At 47.9% G+C, this 21812-nt stretch overlaps 1 protein-coding gene across 6 annotated transcripts in view; it reads left to right on the top strand.

Annotated features, from left to right (window-relative positions):
* Nucleotides 1–7734, top strand: part of TNS3 (tensin 3) — a 339136-nt gene extending 331402 nt beyond the window's left edge. For all 6 annotated transcript variants that reach the window (XM_048511801.1, XM_048511805.1, XM_048511803.1 and 3 more), the window contains 4 exons: nucleotides 2278–2446; nucleotides 4260–4328; nucleotides 4486–4512; nucleotides 7176–7734. In XM_048511801.1, the coding sequence (XP_048367758.1) occupies nucleotides 2278–2446; nucleotides 4260–4328; nucleotides 4486–4512; nucleotides 7176–7320 (410 nt within the window). In that variant the 3' untranslated portion in view covers nucleotides 7321–7734. The remainder of the gene's footprint in view (nucleotides 1–2277; nucleotides 2447–4259; nucleotides 4329–4485; nucleotides 4513–7175) is intronic.
* Nucleotides 7735–21812: the final 14078 nt, after the last annotated feature.

The raw sequence follows: 21812 nt of genomic DNA, 5'->3' as shown, positions 1-21812 counted from the left end.
AGATAGGAGACGAATGTACTGTGCAAATCTAGAATTTGGGGTGAAATAAGCCCCAAAGTAAGTCACGGAAATTAAAAAAAAAACTTTGACAGTTTAGTTGAGCATGATGCTAGCAGCAAAGGGGAAGAGAATTCAATACTTTGGCATGAGCAAAGACACCGGGGGGGGGGGAGGGGGCGGGCGAGATAAGAAAATTAAGAAAATGCAATGTTGTCATTTTTAACCCTGTATGCCCATTTAATTTCACTGTCTGTGTAATTGAGGGGAGAAATGACCCCATAGCAAGGCCTGCAAGACGGAGCTGTTCCACCCGGGCTTTTGGGGAGTCCGGCCGCTGATGCCCCCCCTCCTCCTTTTCATAACATCTGTGGACCCTGCTGTTCCCTCCCTCCCCTTCCCCTCCCCCCCTTTTTGTTAGGGAATTTCTAGTAGGATGCCATCAGTATATTTGATTAAGATGCTGCATTTTAATGGGATTGATTTTAACATATAGAGCCATATTTAATGATTATTTACTGATTTTATCTGTGCTCTATCTATTTGTTTTGCTCACCGCCCTGAGCCCTTCGGGGGAGGGCGGTTTATAAATACAATAAATAATTAATAATAATAATAATGATGATGATGATGATGATGATGATGATGATGATGATGATGATGATGATGATGATGATGATGATGATGATGATAATAATAATAATAATAATAATAATAATAATAATAATAATAAATAGCACCCTTGGTTTATTTAATGTAACTTTCAAAAAGATAAAAATAACTGTGTGAGGAGCCATGAATCACCAGCAGGCAATCGATCTCAAGTACGGTTGAGGAAGAGACAAGAGTGTGAAGCTGTAGAAAACTGAAAACAAAACTTTATCCTTGGGGCAAAGGCATTTCTCAAAGACGGTTTGGTCTCACTGTCTGTTGAGAGAGAGAAATAAAGGAGAACGTGCAGCCTCTTTAAAATTCTCTTGTGCATGCTGATGTTTAGCTGTATTTCTGGGAATGCGCTGAATGCCACCCGAAACATCTGGAAAGCCCTGTGATTTAAGCACTCTGTTTTGATCTCTCAAATTAACCGTGCTGTAGCAAAACACAGGATGTGATTGAGGAAGGTGGCACTAAGTGGGAGAGCAGTGGAAGAGAAGATTAGGACAGCTGTGGGGCACATCTGGAATTTAGATGAATTGGTGGAAATATTAGATCTTTAAGCACGCTGCCTTGTTTTCAGGGCATTGTGTATGTTAAGGGGTGCGGCACTGAAGTGGGGTTCACACCCCAGATAGCAGAGTTTGCGCAACACTGGAACACACAGCAGGAACTGAGACGCACACAGCTATATCAGCTTCCCAGAATATATAGGTTCACAGCAATGTTGCTCTCTCTGATAAAGTGCTTCGCCAGATGGCAAGAAGACAAGAGTCTCACAGTACATAGCACACTGCTGCATTATATGCATTCCATCAACCAATCAGAACACCTTTCCAATTAGCTCCAGAAAGAGGCTGTCATAAGAGGCAGTCATATGACACCTGTCATTTAGATTTTGTAGATCAGACATTTGTCCTGACAGTGTATGCCACGGGTCACAAGGCAATTTGGGAATAATCCAGCTGTTTTTTTGTCAACAAGGTATAAAACCAGATTTGGGCGGGATAGACTTTATATTCTTATCCAAACCGCTGAAACTTTCATTCTGAACTTCTACTTACTGAGAATAAATTGTTGTGCTTATAGATGCATAACGGGAGGGTTCACTCTTCCCTGAAATAGAATCTGGTTCCAAATTGGGTGGGTAGGAGCTTTGGGGGATGCGTCTTTGGAAAACGCCGTCAGCCACTTTGAAAGAAGGAATTCTGGTGCACCTCTCCAATTTAATTCTGTCAAGCATGTGTTTTTTAATCCTATGAACTCCGAATCAGACCTTTGGTCCGTCAAAGTCAGACTGGCAACTGCTCTCCAAGGTCTCAGGCGGAGTCTTTTGACATCACCTGTAACCTGACCCTTACCTGAGATGTCAGAGGTTGAGCCTGAGATATTCCGCATGCTGAGCTGATGCTCTTCAACTGAGCCACAATCTCTGGCAAGGAGACAGGTTGTGAAGCAGGAAGACCTAAAACACTCAGAGCACCAGTACGGCTTCTCCACACTCACTGTCGACCCAGTATCGTTTCGGAGGAGGCGGGGGAGCTTGCTGTCGCGATCAAATTGAAACCTTCTGTGCAAAACCACCCATGCCTTTCTAACCCCTCTTTCTTTTGTTTCCTAAACCAGCGTGCAACGTTTGGTACCTGAATTCGGTGGAAATGGAGTCCCTCACAGGTTATCAAGCAGTACAGAAGGCCTTGAGTTTGACGTTGGTACAAGAGCCCCCTCCCATCTCGACCGTGGTCCATTTCAAAGTGTCTGCCCAGGGCATCACGCTGACGGACAATCAGAGGAAGTGAGTGGGCGTAGCGAGTTGTGTGGGAGTCTGTTGGGGGAGCCGTTTCGTACATTAGAAGAGTTTGGGTGTGTAGCCCCCTTTCTCTCCTGCAGGGAGACTCAAAAGGGGCTTTTAGCATTTGCTCCTTTCCCTGCCCCTTCCCACACCGGACACTTTGTGAGGTCAGGGGCATGGGGGGCCGAGAGAGTTCTGAACAGTGACTCGTCCAAGGTCCCCCGGCTGGCTTCATGCGCAGGAGCGGAAAAACAAATCCAGCTAATCAGATTAGAGTCCGCCATTCACGTGGAGGAGTGGGGAATCAAACCCGGTTTTCCAAATTAGAGTCCGCCTGCTGTTAACCACTGCACCACACTGTGGAAGTGGAATTTGGGGTACCTGGAAAGAAATGAGCAGAAACCTGGCTGTTCAGTTTGAAAACATCTATGCTGCCTCTGCGGAGAGAGAAGGACCGTGCTGAGGCACAAGCAGCCAGAGGCATTCTGAAGTTGGAGCTTTATGCCCCCTGGAGGCAGGAGAGGATAATACATGTTTCCTACTTGAGGTTGTTCAGACTTATCTAGAGGGATTATACTTACTTCGCCAGCATGGCCAATTGGCCATGCTGGAAGGGGCTGATGGGAATTGTAGTCCATAACATCTGGAGTGCCAAAGGTTCGCCACCATGGGTCTAGGCAGAAGTCCGCTCGTCTGTCAGGGCCTTAACTTGGATGCCTTGTACTGCTGTCCCAATACAGGTGGCAAACACTATACATTTGAGGTGTGTTTTGGGACCTGTGAGCTGCATTCAGTGTAGAAAACAAGGCAGGGAAGATTATATCCCCTTCCTATACGTCATGTGACTTCACAGTGACGTGGTCAAGGCGCGGGAAGGTCTGGGACGTCTTGCAAGTGCTCGAGCCTTTGTCGTTCCACCCCCAGCCCTCCGAATTATTAAAAACTAGTGGGTAACCTCATCCCACCCTCCCCTTCCCCGTGCTAGCTCAACCAGCACGGCACGGTGATTAAGAGCAGCGGACTCCAACCCGGAGAATCAGGTTTGATTCCCCGCTCCTCCACATGAGTGATGGTCTCAAATCTGAACAGCCAGGTTCAGTTTCCCTCTCTTCTACATGAAGCCTGCTAAGGTGACTTTGGGCAAATCGCAGTTCTCTCAGAACTCTCTCGGCCGCATCTACCTCACAAGGTGCCTGTTGTGGTGGGGGAGCGGGGAGAGGAGATGATTGTAAGCCACTCTGAGACTTCTTAAAGGTACAGAAAAGTGGGGTATAAAAAACCCACTCTTCCTCTTCTCTTCTCTTCCCTGACAACCCTTGGAGGTTCTGTCCTTTCTCTGCTTCTCCCCCCCCCCTCCAATCCTTCACCCTTTCCTCTTCCCTCACTTGTGTCTTGAGTGAGATGAAGGTCTTTTAGAAGTTGTTCCCTTTCTGTCCTGCAGGGCTCACGAGTGTTAACACTTCTACCCTGTTTCCCCGAATATAAGACATCCCCTGAAAATAAGACGTAGTAGAGGTTTTGCTGAAGTGCGAAATATAAGGCATCCCCCGAAAGTAAGACGTAGCAAAGTTTTTGTTTGGAAGCATGCCCGACAAACAGAACACCAGAGCATGCGACTGTGGAGCAGAAAAATAAGACATCCCCTGAAAACAAGACATAGCGCATCTTTGGGAGCAGAAATTAATATAAGACACTGTCTTATTTTCGGGGAAACACGGTACTACTCAGTTTCTGCCAATAGGCCTTTAGGGCCTCTAGTAACTGCAATCACAAATGGTGTTTGATGTTTCTGTGGGCGCTCTCTCCCCTTCCTCAGGCTCTTCTTCAGAAGGCACTATCCAGTCAGCGCCGTGATTTTCTGTGCTTTGGATCCACAGGACAGGAAGTAAGGAGGAGGGGTGCTTTGTTCGGTTTCTAATTCAGTATTCACAGCTTGTCCCAAGACTGCAAAAAAAAAAACCATAATAAAAAAACGTTTCTCTCTTCTTTCCTGCCTCCCCCCCCTCCAATCCTTCCGTCATTTGTTTCCTTTGCGCCCCCAGATGGATGAAGGATGGGCCTGCGGCAAAGTAAGTAGATTTTGACTATTTTTTTTATTAGAAACCTTTAATAGCATATATATCAATTATACAATGGAAATTAAAATTGGCAGGTAAAAAAATTAAAAAAAAACAAGCATCAGGAGAGCTGGAATATTAAGCCACTGAGTTGGGATTGAGTCTGCTAAGCATTTGGGAACGTTCAGTGATGACCACACACAAGAATCTAGCAGTTTGTTCGATGGTAACAGTTGAGTTGCTGTCTAACAAGAACAAAGTTTTGACAGCATCTGTAGTGTTGCCTAGATCAGCTAAGAGAGGATTAAGTAGTCTTTCCCACTCTCCAGCATATAAAGGGCAATATAATAGAACATGATGGACGGTTTCTTCAAGACCAGGATTGTAGGTGCAAGATCTGTCAGAGGATGGAAGATGGTGCTCTAAGTAGATTTTGACTTTTCCTGAGTGTAAGGTTGTGTGACTTGTGTAACGTGACTACCAGTGTGGTGTAGTGGTTGAGGTCGGCGAACTTTAATCTGGTGAACCAGGTTCGATCCCCCCGCTCCTACACTTGAAGCCTGTTGGGTGACCTTGGACTAGACACAGTTCTCTCAAAACTATCTCAGCCCCACCAACCTCCCCAGGTGTCTGTTGTGGGGAGAGGAAGGGGAAAAGAGTTTGTAAGCGCCTTTGGGTCTCCTTACAGGAGAGAAAGGCGGGGTATAAATCCAAACTCCTCCTCCTCTCCTTTTTATAGTTGGAAATTATGGTGGTAGCTCTGTTTTGTATATTGCATTTAACCGTGCCCTTACCTGGATTGCCAAGGCTAGCCCAGTCTTCCGATCACTGGAGCTCAGTTCAGGAGCAGCAGTGGCGTAGGAGGTTAAGAGCTCGTGTATCTAATCTGGAGTTTGATTCCCAGCTCTGCCGCCTGAGCTGTGGAGGCTTATCTGGGGAATTCAGATTAGCCTGTACACTCCCACACACGCCAGCTGGGTGACCTTGGGCTAGTCACAGCTTCTGGGAGCTCTCTCAAGCCCCACCTACCTCACAAGGTGTTTGTTGTGAGGGGGGAAGGGCAAGGAGATTGAAAGCCCCTTTGAGTCTCCTGCAGGAGAGAAAGGGGGGATATAAATCCAAACTCTTCTTCTTCTCCTTCTTAGTACACGGGTGGGAGACCCCCAAGCGGGGCAAGGGTCATTTTGCAGAGGCTGGCAAAGGCAAACTACCTCTGAACGTCTCCTGCCCTGAATACCCCACGAGGGGTCACTTATACGTTGGATACCACTTGATGTCCCTTTTCACCATCACCACCACGTCTCACCGTCACTTGGTAGCTCACAACTGCTCTTGACTTTAGGAAGCCCAGAACTGTTAGGAAGTCTTGGGACCCTGATCAGACCGCCCTCGGGGGTCCCAGAGGCGCCTCATGGCATCTGTATCATACTGTGCACAAAGTTGTGAGCTGTTCTCAGGGCCAGGAAGCATCAGGGCCGTGGTATCAGTGGATTCCTTTGCACACGCCAGCGTCAGCCTTCATATCCCACCTCAAATTGGTAGTGTGGATACATATTGAAAGTTTGAATATGGTTTATCCTTTTAACTGTGGATGTCTTATCCAACCTATGCTGGTCTGTGGCTGTCATAAAGATGGATTGGTAGTTTGGCGAGGCCTCTCTGCACTGCAAAGCGGGCTGACTCCGCCTCCTGCTCCTGGCCAGGGCTTTGGCCTCAAAAAGGGAGAGGAGGATGAGCTGGACTCTTGTCCATCCCTGGCTGGGAGGTTCCCCAGATCCCCCAGAACCTCCATGGTCTGCTTTCCCCCCCTAGCCTTTCCTCCTGGCCCTCTTCCCCAATTTATCCCTCTGGGAGGCTCCTGGGGCCTCCCCAGGGCTTATCCTCTTCCCTCCCCACCTCCCCAATTGCCTTCCTGCTGCCCCTCCCCCTCTTTCCCTTTTCTGGCGATCCTCGGCAGCCCCAGCGAGGCAGGACCAGCCTTGCCACTGGCTCTCTTCTGCCTGCCATTGCTGCCGCCCTCCTGGGGCTGCCCCCAACTTGCTCCTCCCTCCCTCAGCCCCTGCAGGTCCCGCTGGCCCTATCCCTGCAACCTCGGTCGGCCCACCGTGCTGCCACCTGGCTTCTCCTGTAGACACAAAAATTGTGTCAATAAAGTGATTTCTGTGGCTGGCAGACAACTTGAAGATGGTAGAAATACTGGTACTTTTCTCTTTTGGAGAGATCCTCCAGAGCAGGGGTCTGCAACCTGCAGCTCTCCAGATGTTCATGGACTACAAATCCCATCAGTTCATGGACTACAAATCCCATCAATTGTAGTCCATGAACATCTGGAGAGCCGCAGGTTGCAGACCCCTGCTCTAGAGCTGGGGTGTCCAACTGTAGCCCTCCAGATGGTCGTGGCCGTCGATTCCCATCACCCCTGTCAGCACTTCCCTACTCTAGAGAAACTGGACCTCTACAGAGAACATTAGGAACTGTACGTGAATGGAATCTCGGCAATAATCAGTAGCCAAATTGCCTTTCCGAGATCCTACCTTCTTGTTGAGGAAGCCCTGATAAGCCATCCAGAGCACCCAACCCACATTTTCCTGCCTCCAAAGTCATCCAGGCGGAGGTTCTCTGGTACGGTGCATCTGTGTTCTCTAACACACCACCTTTCTTTGTGTTTCCTGCAGGGTCTTTGGGTTTGTTGCGAGGAAACAAGGCAGTGCCACAGATAACGTTTGCCACCTGTTTGCGGAGCATGACCCTGAGCAGCCCGCCAGCGCCATTGTGAACTTTGTATCAAAGGTCATGATCGGTTCCCAGAAGAAGAACTGAAACGTCCTTCGTGAACCCACAGGGAGGTGGCTACGGTGAAGCCGGTCTCCGCGCCTTGCCTTGTTTCTCAGAAGGCATGGAGAACATTCTTCTGCATAGCAATATAGAAGTGCCACTCGTTCTTTGATATATAATCGGATCGTCTGAAACATTGGGTGGAGAAGGGAGCTGAAAGCCATCAAGAATCCCAAAGACTGTTCTGGAACCAGCCACGAAAGAGAGGGGAAACCAAGAGTTGAAATCCCAAGCAATTTGTAGTCTCCTGATTTTATTACATTTTTTTTTATTCGGGGTTGGGGTGGGAGCATGGAGTGAGATGGTGCCTTTCAACAAGGCAGATTGTGTGCGAACCTTGCTAGAAGAATTTGTATGTTCTAAGAGTAGTACCCATTATAGATCTCTCTAGCTATACTCTAGGGCATAGGTGTCAAACTCTTGGCCCTCCAGATGTGATGGACTACAGACGTGATGGACTACAGCATGATGCTGGCAGGGGATGATGGGAGCTGTAGTCCATCACATCTGGAGGGCCAAGAGTTTGACACCTGTGCTCTAGGGAGACATCTGCAGGGGAGATCTGCCCTGCAGATGGGGGTAAGAGATCTGAACCATTTCCGCTGTCCCCTCCCCCGAAAATGCCCTGCCTGTACCGCTTTAAATCAACGTTCCCTGTAGGTTGTGCGGCCACGGAGCCCCCGTACTAGTGCCATGTAAGGGGACGTCCAGCAGGGGGAGCTCTCCCAGGCGGCTCCATTCTGCGCAGAGTTTTTGAAGTTCCGTGCAGCACTACAGAACACTTAGTGGGACTATTGCTTTAAATAGTTCCCTTCCACATAAACAAGAAGTAAGCCAACCTAGTGGTTAAACATCCCTGGGAACGCATTTGTAATTGAGAATCAGTGTGTACCAGTGTAGTTATACTGAGCGTCCTCCTCTTCCATCCTCTACTTCTCACTTGTAAGTGCCTGCCTTTGCGTTTTTTTCGAAACTATGGGTCTGAAGCTGGGATAACGGAGTTCTGCAGCTAGATACTTGTCGTAGTTGCATTGATGGTAGCCATAGCTGCTTTAGGCTCTTCCCTTTGTTTTTATAACAGTGGTGGAAGTCAAGCTTAAAAGGGAATGAGGTATGTTAGGAAGGATTGGTGCAGGTTTGTTTGGAAAGGTGCAGAGAGAGAGAGAGAGAGAGAAGTGTGTTTCAGGAGATTTGCCTCGCGTATGTAGCATGAAGAAGAACTTCTACTTGTTCAGAGGGCTGAATTCGAGAGGGGTTGGTTAAAAGATGCAGTGTGAGGCGGGGAGCGTTCGGTGTGTTATTTTTAATGTTGCTTTTTATATGAAGAATTAAGCAGGGAAAGTCATGTTTTGCGGACTGCAGGATAAAAATAAGGGAAAAGCACATCAAAGATAGGTTTTGTATAATTTATAATATATATTTTATATACATACTTTTTTTTTTGCTTTTGCCAGATTATTTATAGTGTAAAATGGATCTCGGTCTGTTGTATAGATGTTCTGGTTCTGAGCGTATTGTTGAGCTGTATGAACTTGGAAGGATTTTTTTCTAAGCTCAGCTTCGATGCTTGCCATTCACTTTGCTCAGACCCATGGAGAAGAGCCACGCGTGGTCCCTTGCTGGGACGTCAGCTGCCTTGCTGGTGCCTTTCAGTAAAAGCAGGGTTTCATATTCTTTCTGTTAACAAAAAGAAGGATCTTGCTTCCTTTTACAGTAAATGCTTTCATATTTTCTACTTTCAAAAACGGCTACACTACTTTCTACTTTTATTCTGAAATATGGTTTACATGAATGGGGTTTTAGGCTAATTTTTTTAAAAAAACACATCCTGGAGTAAAAAAAAAATTAAATCCCAAGAGGGAAAACTATATTCATTGGGCACTTAATTAATATTTTTAGAGTTGTTATACCATAATTTGATAATCTGACACATTTCATGCAACCTAATATTCCCGTGCGGAGTATTGTTATATGCTTATGAAGGCTTTATAATGTTGCTCTGAGATTGGTATTCCGTGTTGTTTGGGAATAATTCTTGGGGTGCCTTCACACACAACCCAATCATACTGGGGAACCACTACCTCATGGTATAATTCCACACTACAAGTGAGCACATCTGAGTGACGTACCGTCAGCGGGGGCATGGGGTAACCCTTGTCCCCGGGCGCACGCCATTCTGCCACATGGGGGGGACTGCGCTGGGTGCCGGCCAGGTCCGACAATGCGGAGCCTGCCGTGGGCAAGGCCTTGTTTTTGCGCCCCTCCCTCTTATCCCAGGTGGGGTGGGGGACAAAAACAAGGCCTTGTCCTTGGGCGTGGTTTTATGCCCGTACGCCTCTGGCACAACTAAATGTACAACTAGGAAGGGGATACTGGTTGGTTGGTCTTTTCCATTCAGTCAGCAACCCTGGCCACTCTGTGTCTGTCTGAGAGAAGGTCGAAAGCCTTGGAGTCAAAAGAGAAGAGCAGTTAGACCCCTGTAGCCATGTTTTCTTCAGGGCTAAAAAACCCCGGCTCAAATCAGAACCAGGTAAAAGAAAAATAAAAGCACACTGTCTGCGTACGCTGGAAACAAGCACGTCGGAGAGCCCGGGGAGGCTCATGTGGCTTAAGTATACGTGGCTATGTCAAACGGGCTTTTGTGAGGCTGGGATTTGTCAATGGAAATGCTATCAGTCAGTCCACTTTCAGATCTGATTAAACGTGGTGGACTCCGCTGTGAAAACGATCGGCTGCTTCTTCTGCTTTCCTCTTGTTCCCACACAATTCACGCATTTCAATGGCTGTGGGGGAGCACGGCAGTGGAGGTCGTGGATTTGTTCCGCGGGCAGAGTCACTTTCCTCCTTGCAAAGGGGCCCTTCCCTTCGGATGCATCTTGCGATGGGGAAGAGCCCCTACTGCCAGAGGAACGGCTGCCTGAGGAGGCCCAGTCTGTTCCCACTGGCTTGTAACCTTAACACAATTTGAAATGATCTTTCTTTGGTTTCAGCAGAAATGGGAAAAAGCTCCCCAGTCTGTCTTTGGGCCAGTCTTCACTCTGGCCAGTTTTGTTCATAACGTGAACCTCAGAAGCAAAGCTCCCATTGCAGCAGCCAAAGCGAGGGCCTCTTTGTGGTACCCTGTTGTCTAAGGGCCTTTCCCCACTCGAAGCAATCCCCCCTATGCCGCGCGCTGCTCTCAGCGCACGGCATCCCTGGCACGCGCCCGGGTGTCCCCGCAGAGCGCGGGGTCATCAAAAGTCACCGTTTTCTCCAGCGCCAGGGATGCCATGCGCTGAGGGGGCGCGACCGCGGCAGCGTCGGGGCGGCTTCGCTGTGGCCACCCCTGTCGTGGGGAGTGCCCGAGGACCCCGCGCTACTTGAAGAGAGTAGCGCGGGGCTTAAGGTAAGTGGGGAAAGGCCCTTAAATGCTCCCTGTGTGAACCCATTCTATATAATTAAGTCCCCGATGGCTGTTCAGTGAGTTTAGGCCGAGTCCCCCAAATACCCATTCCAGTAGTTCCTTGGGACCAGTTGAAAGCGGAGGAGTACAGACTCTGGAGCTCGTTCAATGAATGCTTTAGGTGTCCCGTCCCAGTTTCTCCTTCAGCAAGCTGGATGTTCTTGGGTGGATGGAGCTCCTTCGCAGAGAACCTGTTTTCTGTCTGCATTTGACTTCCTTGTGAGGCGGATACTGATTGGGATTGAGTTTGGGGATTATAGACCACTACTGAAGGTGACCCTTTATGCAGGCTTTTGGTGTTTGGAGGTCATCCTTTTGCCTTCTCGATCGCCGATGAAATAACCCTCTTGGGGACCCAATGAACCTATCACTGCTGTGGCGGATGCCAAATACAGAAACTGTGTTGAGTAACGGATGAAAATAGCAACTGAGAGAACCTCTCTAACATGTGTGGCACCACAATCTTGGTTTTGTATGTACGAAGCACGCATGAAATGAAGCACATGGCACCAGATACACATTCGCGTGACCTGCGGTTGTGGGAAATACAGTGGTGTACTGAGCACTTCTCTTTCCCAGGATTTTGATAATTGAGTCTCGCAGGTAATACCAGAAAATTGCCTCTTGTATTTAGTCAAGCTCTTATTAACCTCTTTGTTCAATGTACTACTGTACTCCTGCAGTGTTCACACTCACTCACTCACTCACTCACGCACACACACACTCACACACACACACACACACACACACACACACACACACACACACACACACACGTATAACAGAGAAGCTATAAGCCATGACTGCCTTCCACTGGACGTAGCTGTTGCACGGTTTCCCGTTTATTTCAGTGATGCCATTTCCATGCTGTGTCCTCTGGATTTGGACTGCATGGGTTTTTTTAAAGGATGAAATGGTTCCTGCTTATTCAACAGTATCATTTTTGTTTTAAAAAAGGTTTCTTATCTGCCTTATATATTAGCTTTTTTGTTGTTTTTTGCCTTCCTTCAAAACTTGTATAAAAAGTTCCCGTTATGTAAATGAATGTTCTATAAATTCCATGTATAGTCATTTATCTCTGCTTTTTGAAATATCTCCTCTATTCAGATTCTAATAAAAATTAAGAATTTTATAAATGTACAAACTGGTCCTCGGAATCTACTTTTAACTGGGAGGGTTCCGTTTAGGCTTAATGGGCATTAAAGCACCGAGGAAAGGGACTGGGGGAAAGGTTGCTGTCAAAGAACGTTCACAAACATTTCGTTGATGACATCCCTGGTGTTACTAGTTCTTACCTGCTTCTTGAATGTATGTTAAGTTGCTTGGATATCGGTGACTGGTTGCTGCTTATGTGCTCCTTAACATTGCTCTTATGGAGCAAAGGTGGAAGAGCTCAGAAATGGGTATCTAAGTGCTGAAAAGCAGACTGGGGCATCTTGGTGAGTCGGCATGGTGTAGTGGTTAAGAGCAGGTGGACTTTAATCTGGAGTACCGGGTTTGATACCCCATACCTCCACCTGAGTCATGGACTCTTACCTGGTATACCAGATTTGTTTCCCCACTCCTACATTCCTGCAGGGTGACCTTAGGCTGATCACAGTTCATTCAGAACTTTATCGGCCCCACTTACAAGGTGTCTGTTTTGGGGAGAGGAAGGAGAAGGAGTTTGTAAGCCTGTGGTGGCGAACCTTTGGCACTCCAGATGTTATGGACTACAATTCCCATCAGCACCTGCCAGCACGGCCAATTGACCATGCTGGCAGGGGCTGATGGGAATTGTAGTCCATAACATCTGGAGTGCCAATGGTTCGCCACCACTGTTGTAAGCCATCCTGAGTCTCCTTACAGGAGAAAACGGTGGGATATAAATCCAAACTCTTTTTTTACAAGGCTTGAATCAATTGGCTGTTGTAGGTTTTCTGGGCTGAGTGGCTGTAGTCTGGGAGTTTTGGCTCATAACTTTTTGCCCACGTCTATGGCGGGCATCTTCAGTGGCATGTCACAGTGTGATGTGTTTCTCTCCGTGGCACATATGACCAGACCACAAAGCCTCAAAAGCCAGATTTTGATAGCCATATTAGATATTACATTGTGCCTTCATTTCTGTTGATTTCCAGCAAGAAACACATGTTTAACTTCTTCCTTTTCCACTTAAAGGTAATGAGATTCTTCAGGGCTGTACCCTTCAGCAAAAGATCTCTCTTGCTAAATAGCTAGGCACATAGGAGATGGCATCCATGTTTCACAGGCAATTAAAATTCTAAGCTGCAAAGCAGGCACTGAGAGGCATGGGAAGGGGTATTCAAAGTATAAGTGCCGTCAAAGATAATCTAAACAAGGGAAGGGGTATTTGGGGAATGTGGACTAGCATCTAGGCAACACGTCCCCAGCATGGTGCCTATGGGTACCATCACCCCCCGCCAACACATTCCTTGGCGTTGTTTGGTCTTGCAACCTCAAGCCAACAAGCCGTCTCTGAAGTATTGATCAGTAGCGTTTATTTGAAAAGGCATCGAAGCACCATCCTTGGAAAAGACAGTTCTGACAAAGCTGACATTCACAGTCCCCTTTATCCCCCGTTAAAAGCTCCTGTCCCGTTTTCCCAAGAGGTTGTGACAAACAGTCTGTGGAGCTGAGGCGCCCCAAGGTCAGCAACTGATAGCAAGAGAAAGCCACCTGGCTTCCTGTCCCACGAGATAACAGATGCAACACTATTCACAAGGGACAGAGGTATCAGGGGAAGCCTAGTTGTCCACCAAGTGTGTGAAGCCATAAAGTAGAGATGGCAGTGGATACATATAGCTAGCTGGTTACATAGATCTTTCTAGCTGCAGCAATTTGTTATTTCAAGTAGTTACATTGACTTGGGAATGTATCTCAATCACCTGGATAGCATCCCCCGACAAGTGTTTTGAAACTCAGTATGGCTAAGTAGGATTTTTACCCAGCAGGGCTTCTGGTAGGCCGCTGAAGATTTGATTGGCTATGCAGATTAAAATAGAGTTGTTTCAGCTGCAGCAGCACCACAGTGGGTTTTTTTTTAAAAAAAATCTTATTTCTTCTTTCTCAGTGTGTTTTAAATGATCACTCTTCTCCCCTGCATTTCAGCTTCCCCTGTTTTGTGTGTCACCACTTTGTGCATCAGCCATTCTGTGGTTGACCCTGTTATCTGAATTCAAAGTGTACATCTTCAAGGTCGCTTCTCTAATATTCCACAAAATGACCGTTGCTGTCGATTTTGTCCTGATACAACTGATACACTTTCTCATATTCTGCTTCACTGTTCAAAATACAACAACACCAGAACTGATTTGAGAACTGTATTACCAACAGGATTTATGCTCCTTTCTGATAAGATAAAAATGGCTAAGCTTCTAAATAACTCTAATGTTGAAATCTCTGAAGCTGTTGCTATATTTTTACTCTGTGTACTGCAAGTTGTGCAATAATGATCTTATTGTATTTGGAATTCTTGACACACACCGGTTTTATGCCTAATAAAGGTTTTGGATTTGGATTTGGAATTTAGTGTGCCCTCCGGCTCAAAAAGTGTCGGAGATCCCTGATGTAGGCTGAGCTTGTTTCCCTTCTGGTTCAGGTGTTAAAACCTGAACATGACCAGAAGTAAGAACCACACAGCTATTGTCCTTTAGGCCTTAACCTGTGGCGTTGTGCGCACTGGCATATTTAGTCCAGGACTAGACCAAGGCATCGCCTTGTGGTAAATACGCTCATTGTCTCCTTCAATGCACCAAAATGTATCGTTTCCTATAATACAGCTACTGGATCCAACTACCTAATTTCTAATTTTCCATGCCTCCTTTAAGGCCCAGAAATGTTCTTTCCCAGTCTTTACCCATCATTCCAGTTTTTCCAGGAGCTCATGAAATAATTAGCGAAGGAGCAGATTCCTCGGCATGTTGCTCATGGTCAAAGGGACTGTTTTTATGTGTGACAGTGAGGTGTCTGGGTGCTGTGACGCACAAAAACAGTCCCTTTGCACACGCGCAACAGTGAGAAACTTGTCAATTAAATTAAGCGCTTCGATACCACAATAGCAACAGCAGGTTGAAATCCTGCAAGGAGTAACACAGAAAACAGGCTTTCCGCCACATTCCACACACTTGTTTTCAATGATTTTGCGTGTTTATTTATTTACTTCATTTGCACTCTGCCGGTTCACACACCCACCCACACCCCTGCCAAAAAACTAACCAAGGAAGTAAATTAGGTGGCAAGAATTTTCTATTAGTTTTCATTTATTCCCCATCCTTTACCACAGTCTCAGGGCAGGTTACAGTAAAAATCATACTACAGTTAAATCATGCCAACAGTAAGACACAGTAAAACTCCATCCTAAAAATCCAAACACAAACTAAAATCTCCTACACCCAACCCTGCGTGCTCACAAAAAAGGGAGGGGTGTACGGACATCTTAAAGGCCTTCCCAATGGGGGGAGCCAGCTAAACCCCCGAGCGAAGAGGACAGTGTTTGCCAGATGCTGAAACTCCCAAGAAAGAATGTGGGACCGACCCAATGTCTTCCGATAATTTTCATACCTGAGGAGAGAGATTTAAACCCAGCTCTTACCACACTACACTACACAGGTTCCCAAGGGACTCTGGACTTTGCTGAGCGATCTTCAAACATCTACCCCAGATCAATCAGAGCTTTTATATTCCCAGACCACCCGTCACCTGAGAGTTTTCAAGGAGAACATTCAGGCATTTCCCTGCAAGCGACGGAGCCAGTCTGAGAGACTGCAACAAGCGACACTCAGCAACATCATTTTACACCAGGCATTGTTCATTATATGTCAGCAAAAGCTTCTGAAGTTTAAAAAAAAAAGATGTTCATTTCAGGCATGTAAGTTTTCGAGACTCACAATTCACACAAGCCCTAATAGGTGGGTTTGGAGAGAAGGTTACATGCATGATGACGAAAGCCGCGATTTCCCCTTCAGTTCCTTGAACCTGACCTTGATTTTTGGTGCCGGCACCAGGAGAGAAAGTCTAGCCGTGGGCCTGAATGTCAGCCGAGTTATTTATTTATTTCAATTTAACTTGCAGCCCTTGATTTTAGCAGCAGTCATGGGGGGGCACATGGAAAAAATGCCCCTCGGCCGCCATGCCAGTGGGCCAATTAACCTTTGCGTTTTGGACTCTGCCAGGTGTCCCCGACTGGCAAAGGTTGTCAGCTTCTCCTTGGCTGCATTCCGATCTGTTGGACGGAGTTAATGTTTGCCAAACACCGTTATTAAGGCTCTGTTGTTGTCTGCATTCCTCTCTCCATCTGACTTCTACGTTGACCTTTTTTTTAAACCACCTGCCTGTGGCTGGAAATGCGTAGCTGAGGAAACCTGCGTAACTAAAGATAACAGTGTCATGGAGAGCTGGCTTAATTGAATTGTCAGTATCTTCTTGTGGCTGTGCTGTCACAGTTTCACAGGGCCTCAAAGGGGCTTTCCGCACTACAGAAGGGAGCTAAGGTCGACTCGGTTCCCTTCAGTGGAGGGCGATTCCAGGCTGTCCGCACAGCAACTGAGTTGGCCCCCTGGAACCGAGCTAAGTGGGCGGGATCATCTTGGTGCCTGTCTCGCTCCTCGATCGTGATTGGAGCTTGTGTTACCACAGGAAACGGGAGCGTTCTTCTTTTTTTTTTACAGTTTACAGTTACACGTGCTTTCTGCCCGCCACAACTCTCCCGTTCTGCGCATGCCACAAAAGCGGCTCCTGATTGGTTGAACGGATGAGGTGTTGTTTTGATGCCTCCGCACTTCAAAGCTTCGAAGCGGTATCAACCTTGTTCCAGCAGAAAGGTGCAGTTCGACAGGGATGTCGCAGTTCTGAGGGGGTGGGGGAACTGAGACAAAACAACATTGAGCTCGGTTGCAGTGCGGATTCACTGAGGCGAACCTAGGTAGAAACCAGTACAACTCTGTCAGTGCGGAAAGCCCCTAAGACAGAGCAATCCCGCCAGCCCTATGGATGAGGGCGGCAACAGTATTTCCAATGACTGGCCTTGCTGCTCCCTATTTTACCTATTTCTTTGTTCCTTTCCCCCTACCCAAAAATGTAATTTTTGTAGAAACCACTCAAAATTATTGGACGGATTGTCTAATTAGACATGTTTTGGATTGCATATATCCAAATCTATCTTTTTTTTATTTAAAAAAGATAAATACAAATGGGACTTTCCTTTTTGCGTGCTCTGGATTTGTGCATTTGCCACGCATGTTTTAAACTGTCGATCTCATTTGTCACTCAATAGACAGAACTAGTGTGCTGATCAGAGATATCAGTTCCTAGATAGCATCCGGACTGAAATCTGGGTTGGTGGATAGATGGCCTAGGAACAGAAATACCAGTTCCTAGGTAGCATGCGGTCTGAAATCTGAATTACAGCGAGTTGTGATATGCTCTCGCTGCCCAGTGACTACCCATGCATCTGTTCCCCACCCGCATGTTCATTTGCCAGCCCTCCCAGAGCTGATGCATCCTTCTCTGACTGTATAGAGCAGTGCATGCAGACAGGAGCGCTGGTAGTGGAAGGCTTCACAAGAAGCAGATGGGTAGCAGGCAAGGTGAGCTGGTGAGAAGTGGTGGCAGAAGGCCCTTCCGGGAGACCGCAGCCTTGGCAACTGTTCCACCACGGGGTATGCTGATGCCAACCCTGAACTGAGGCTTCTAGAGTTGCCCATTTGGGGTTGGGAAGCACTAGACGGGGTGAAGTCTGAACAGTGTGGGATTTGGGGAGGGGAGGAACATCAGTGGGATATAATACTTTAGAGCCGTGGTGGCGAACCTTTGGCACTCCAGATGTTATGGACTACAATTCCCATCAGCCCCTGCCAGCATAGCTAATTGGGCATGCTGGCAGGGGCTGATGAGAATTGTAGTCCATAGCATCTGGAGTGCCAAAGGTTTGCCACCACGGCTTTCCAACACTGTCAGTGTCTTCAGGTGAACTGATCACTATCTCCTGGAGATCATTTGCGATCCCAGGAGAACTCTAGTCACCACCAGGAGGTTGGAAACCCTACAAGGTCAGTTCCATATCTGCTGTCTAACTGGTGAAGTTCTGTTCCTAAGACCTTTAAGGTGGATTTAAAAGGATAGTCTGGGCTCCCTAGTTGAAACGCCACTGAAAGTGATGCTGTTTGGGGGTGGATTCCAGCATCACAGCAGCCGCCCATTGGGGGGTGCAGGGGCACAACATTCAGATTTTACCGCGGGCTCTATTTTCCCTACTATACCTCTGCCTGGAGGGGAGGGAGAAGGGACTGTCAGCAGGGTGTGTGTGTGTGTGTTTCCCCAGCGTAAACATTGACAGTGACGCTGTTGCAGAGTGATTAGGACAGTCTGTGTGCCAGGCAGCAGCTACCACAATCAGCCTGTTTTGCATATTTACTCTCTGATGTTCTAACACCAGGGACAACACCATGACGCCTCTGCAATGTCTCTCTTCACAGATCGTGCTTGGATTCGCTAAACTTGGAATCCCTCCGTGTGTCGGCGCTGTCGATGGCTGCCACATCCCCATTCAGAATCCATCTGACTCGAATGGGGAATACATGAACATGAAAAAGTTTGCATCAGTCGTCCTCGTGGCCATCTGCGACCGCAGAGGACGGTTTTATGCGGTAGAGGCCGGACAATCTGGCAAAAGCCATGGCAGCTTCATCTTCAGTGGGCGCCACTTCACCCACGCCATTGATCGCGGGGCCTTCTTTCCAGCAGCTCCATCGCTGGTTGTGGATGGGGTAACTGTCCCCCCCTTGGTCCTTGGTGATGGGGCCTTCCCCACGCGTAAGTGGCTGGTGAAGCCATATAAGCCAGCCCACAATGCGCAAGAAAGACGGTTCAACAGCAGACTGTCACGGGCGAGATGCACAGTGGAGTGTGCCTTTGGCCGATTGAAGGCACGGTGGAGGTGCCTCCTTTCCCCATTACAGATCGAGCTGGACAATGTGTCTACACTTGTTGGGGCCTGCGTTGTGCTCCACAACATCTGTGAGACCTGTGGACACATCGCACCTGAGCTTGAGGTGAGGCCTCCTCCACTCCTCACAGAAATGGAATGCCAGGAGGACATTGTTCTTGGACATGAGGAGGGAAGGGGGTATGACCCCAGAGCTGAAAGGAACCTGGAAGAGGGGAAAGAGGTCAGGGATGCTCTTGCACGGTATATGTGTGGCGCATTGGAGCACTAGGTGCACCCAGGTTTGCCCTCTGCAGTTATGAAATGTTCACAGTTTTCCCCTCAGCAGTTCAAGGTTTGCATTAAAGTTATGAAATGTTCACAGTTTTCCCCTCAGCAGTTCAATGTTTGTTAGTCTAATAAATGCTGAAATGTTCAATATTCTGCCCACGTCTCCTTTGCAGACATCCATCTCTGGCCTTTTTGCCCAACTCACAGGAGTGCCCCACCCTCACACTCCGGTTGGGACAAAGCGGACCACTCCAGATACAGAGTTGCAGGAGGTTCCTGTGGCCTCATTTCATCTACCCTCTCCCTGAAACTGCCCTCGAAAAAACGGTTAGACTAACAAGCAGGACACAGTCCACGACGGCTCAATGGGCCATTTCCATTGCCGTGACATGTGTTCAGGTAAACCCCTATGGCAGGGGTGGGCAATTATTTTTTCCATGGGGCCGCATAAGAAACAGAAAATATTGTGGAGGGCCGGGCCAAAAGGCTGAACTCAATTCTGCACAATAGGGGCTGATAAGTGACAGACGGGTGCACAGATCAACCTGGAATCAGTGGCAACAGTTCTGCATACAACACTATTTGGCACAAAGAATCACAGGCTTAACCTACCTGCATAGTTGTCCCCTGTGACAATCAAGCCAGTGGGGAGACTTAAGTCCCTTGACCTACTTTTTTCATCGACTGGTGCTTTTGAAAGCCCCGCAGAAGCCGGTTGCCTTGGTTGCCGGCTTCTGCAGGGCTTTCAAAGGCGTCTCACTCCCCAGCAAGGCAGGGGGGCCAGTCAGGGTCATCCGGCGGGCCGGATGTGGCCCGCGAGCCATATAATGCTCAGGTCTGCCCTATGGTGATGGAGTGGCATTAGCCTCTCCCTCCTTGCTCAAACCCCAATGGGACACCCACAAGGAGTTGTGACACCTTCCCTCCTTGGCAAAAGCCATCTGAGAAACGCAATCACCAGTTCACATGTTTCTTATCCAAACAGATTAAACTTTAATGTACAGAACACAAACACAACTACCAACAACCCCACAACAACCCCACAACACACTCCCAAACCCTACCCCCGAAATAATGCAGAAAACAAATCCAGCAGAACAACAACACAACAAAACACATAACAGTCAGAAGGTGGCATCCACACCGCTCATGGTGAGGAGCTCGAGCTCCCTGCAACACCGGGGCTCAGCACAACCACGGCTGAGGGGTCCGGTGTGGGTGGCTTCTGGGCGGGGTCACTGGCCTCCTCCTCTGAGGTGACAATTTGGAGGCGACCCTCGGAGCTGCCACTGCTCATCCTCTGTGGTGTACTCTCACCCACCACGGGTGTCTGGGACCCAGGCTGGCCAGCGTTCTCCAAGACACGCCCCCTGGTTCCCAGCTGCGCTACCTCGTCCTCCTCCAGCTTCTGCATTCGCCGGTCCATTCTGGTCACTGTAAGGCAGGACAAGACATTAGCAAGCCTTTATTGGCATAGACGATAGTACAACAATAATTAAAAAACGGATTAAAAAGCATATACAATACATGAAATCAATGTTAGGTCGAAGGAAATCTACTGGCATTTAGTAATTTCCAGGAGAAAGTCTGCCACTATCATTCAGAGAGGAGGATCAGGATTGTCCAACAAGTGGTGTAATCTAATTAAATCGCGGAGATGGGGTAAATGTAAAGGAGTAAGATTCACATACTTGGATCTGATTTCCTTGAATCTGAGACAGTGTAGTAATCGGTGGGCCAGAGATTGAGCCATCGTTACATGGGCACAATCTTTTAGTTGTAAGGCAGGAAAACATAATGACAATAAATGCAATTAGTTGTGTAAAGAAAAAACCCTTCCAGGTGTGCCCCAGTGCAAAAAACTTACGTAGGGTCATGCAGTCACGGAGGGATGGTTTGGGTCCCTTTCTCACCCGCTTCCTGATTTGGGAACTGGTGCCTAGGAAACAGGAAAGGATCCAAATTGGTAAGGTGAGGGGGACAGGTGTGTTTGGCTCACAGGACACTTGGCAAACACTGCGGTGTTCATCCTGTCCACTTCCAGGTTATCTTAAACATGAATTTCTGAACAGGGACACCTCTGCAACCATGGGATACAGAAGAATTTTGTGTTTGGAGGAAATGTTTCATTTTCTGGAGGATGCCAGCCATAGCTGCAGGTAAAACGTTAGGAACAAGATCTACCGGACTATGGCCACACAGGCCAGGAAACCCACAACAACCAGTTGAATCCGACCATGAAAGCCTTCCAAACACTGCTCCCTTATTTTCCCACTCTAGGGAGGCGACATTGTCCCTTCAGTAAATCCACTCCGAAGGGGGTACATTTAAATGTAGAATCTTGTGATAAATGCACGATGCCTCTTAGGGAAGCAACGATTAAGCTACCAGCCCAACAACTTCAGGTTACCTTCTGGAGAGCCACCTTCTGTTTCCACCACTGTCTGGTGAAGTGTGGTTCTGTCAGGGTCCCCCTCCAGGGCACCCAAAGGGGTACCCGGTTGCCGGCTGCCTCCCATCCCTTTCCCCTCGGTATTGGTACTCTTCCCGCCTCTACCCCCATTCCTGTGGGTGGGATTAATTCAAACCCTCAGTACACCCTCGGGCTGATCTAAGCAGCTCCTGACTAATCAGCCCAAGAGGGAGCCTGTTCACGCCACAGGGCTCCCTTCTCCCAGCCTCCAGCCACACGCTTCTCCCTCCTTCTCTCCCCTCTTTTCTCCTCCTGGCCCTCCGGCTGCCTCTCTCTTTCCTGGCTTCTGTCCTCCCTCATTCATCATCCTACGCCTCCTTCTTCTCAACTCCTCTTGCTTCCCTTCCAGC

The sequence above is a fragment of the Sphaerodactylus townsendi genome, linkage group LG11, assembly GCF_021028975.2.
Source record: "Sphaerodactylus townsendi isolate TG3544 linkage group LG11, MPM_Stown_v2.3, whole genome shotgun sequence".
Lineage (NCBI taxonomy): Eukaryota > Metazoa > Chordata > Lepidosauria > Squamata > Sphaerodactylidae > Sphaerodactylus > Sphaerodactylus townsendi.
This window is presented reverse-complemented; position numbering and strand designations above follow the sequence as displayed.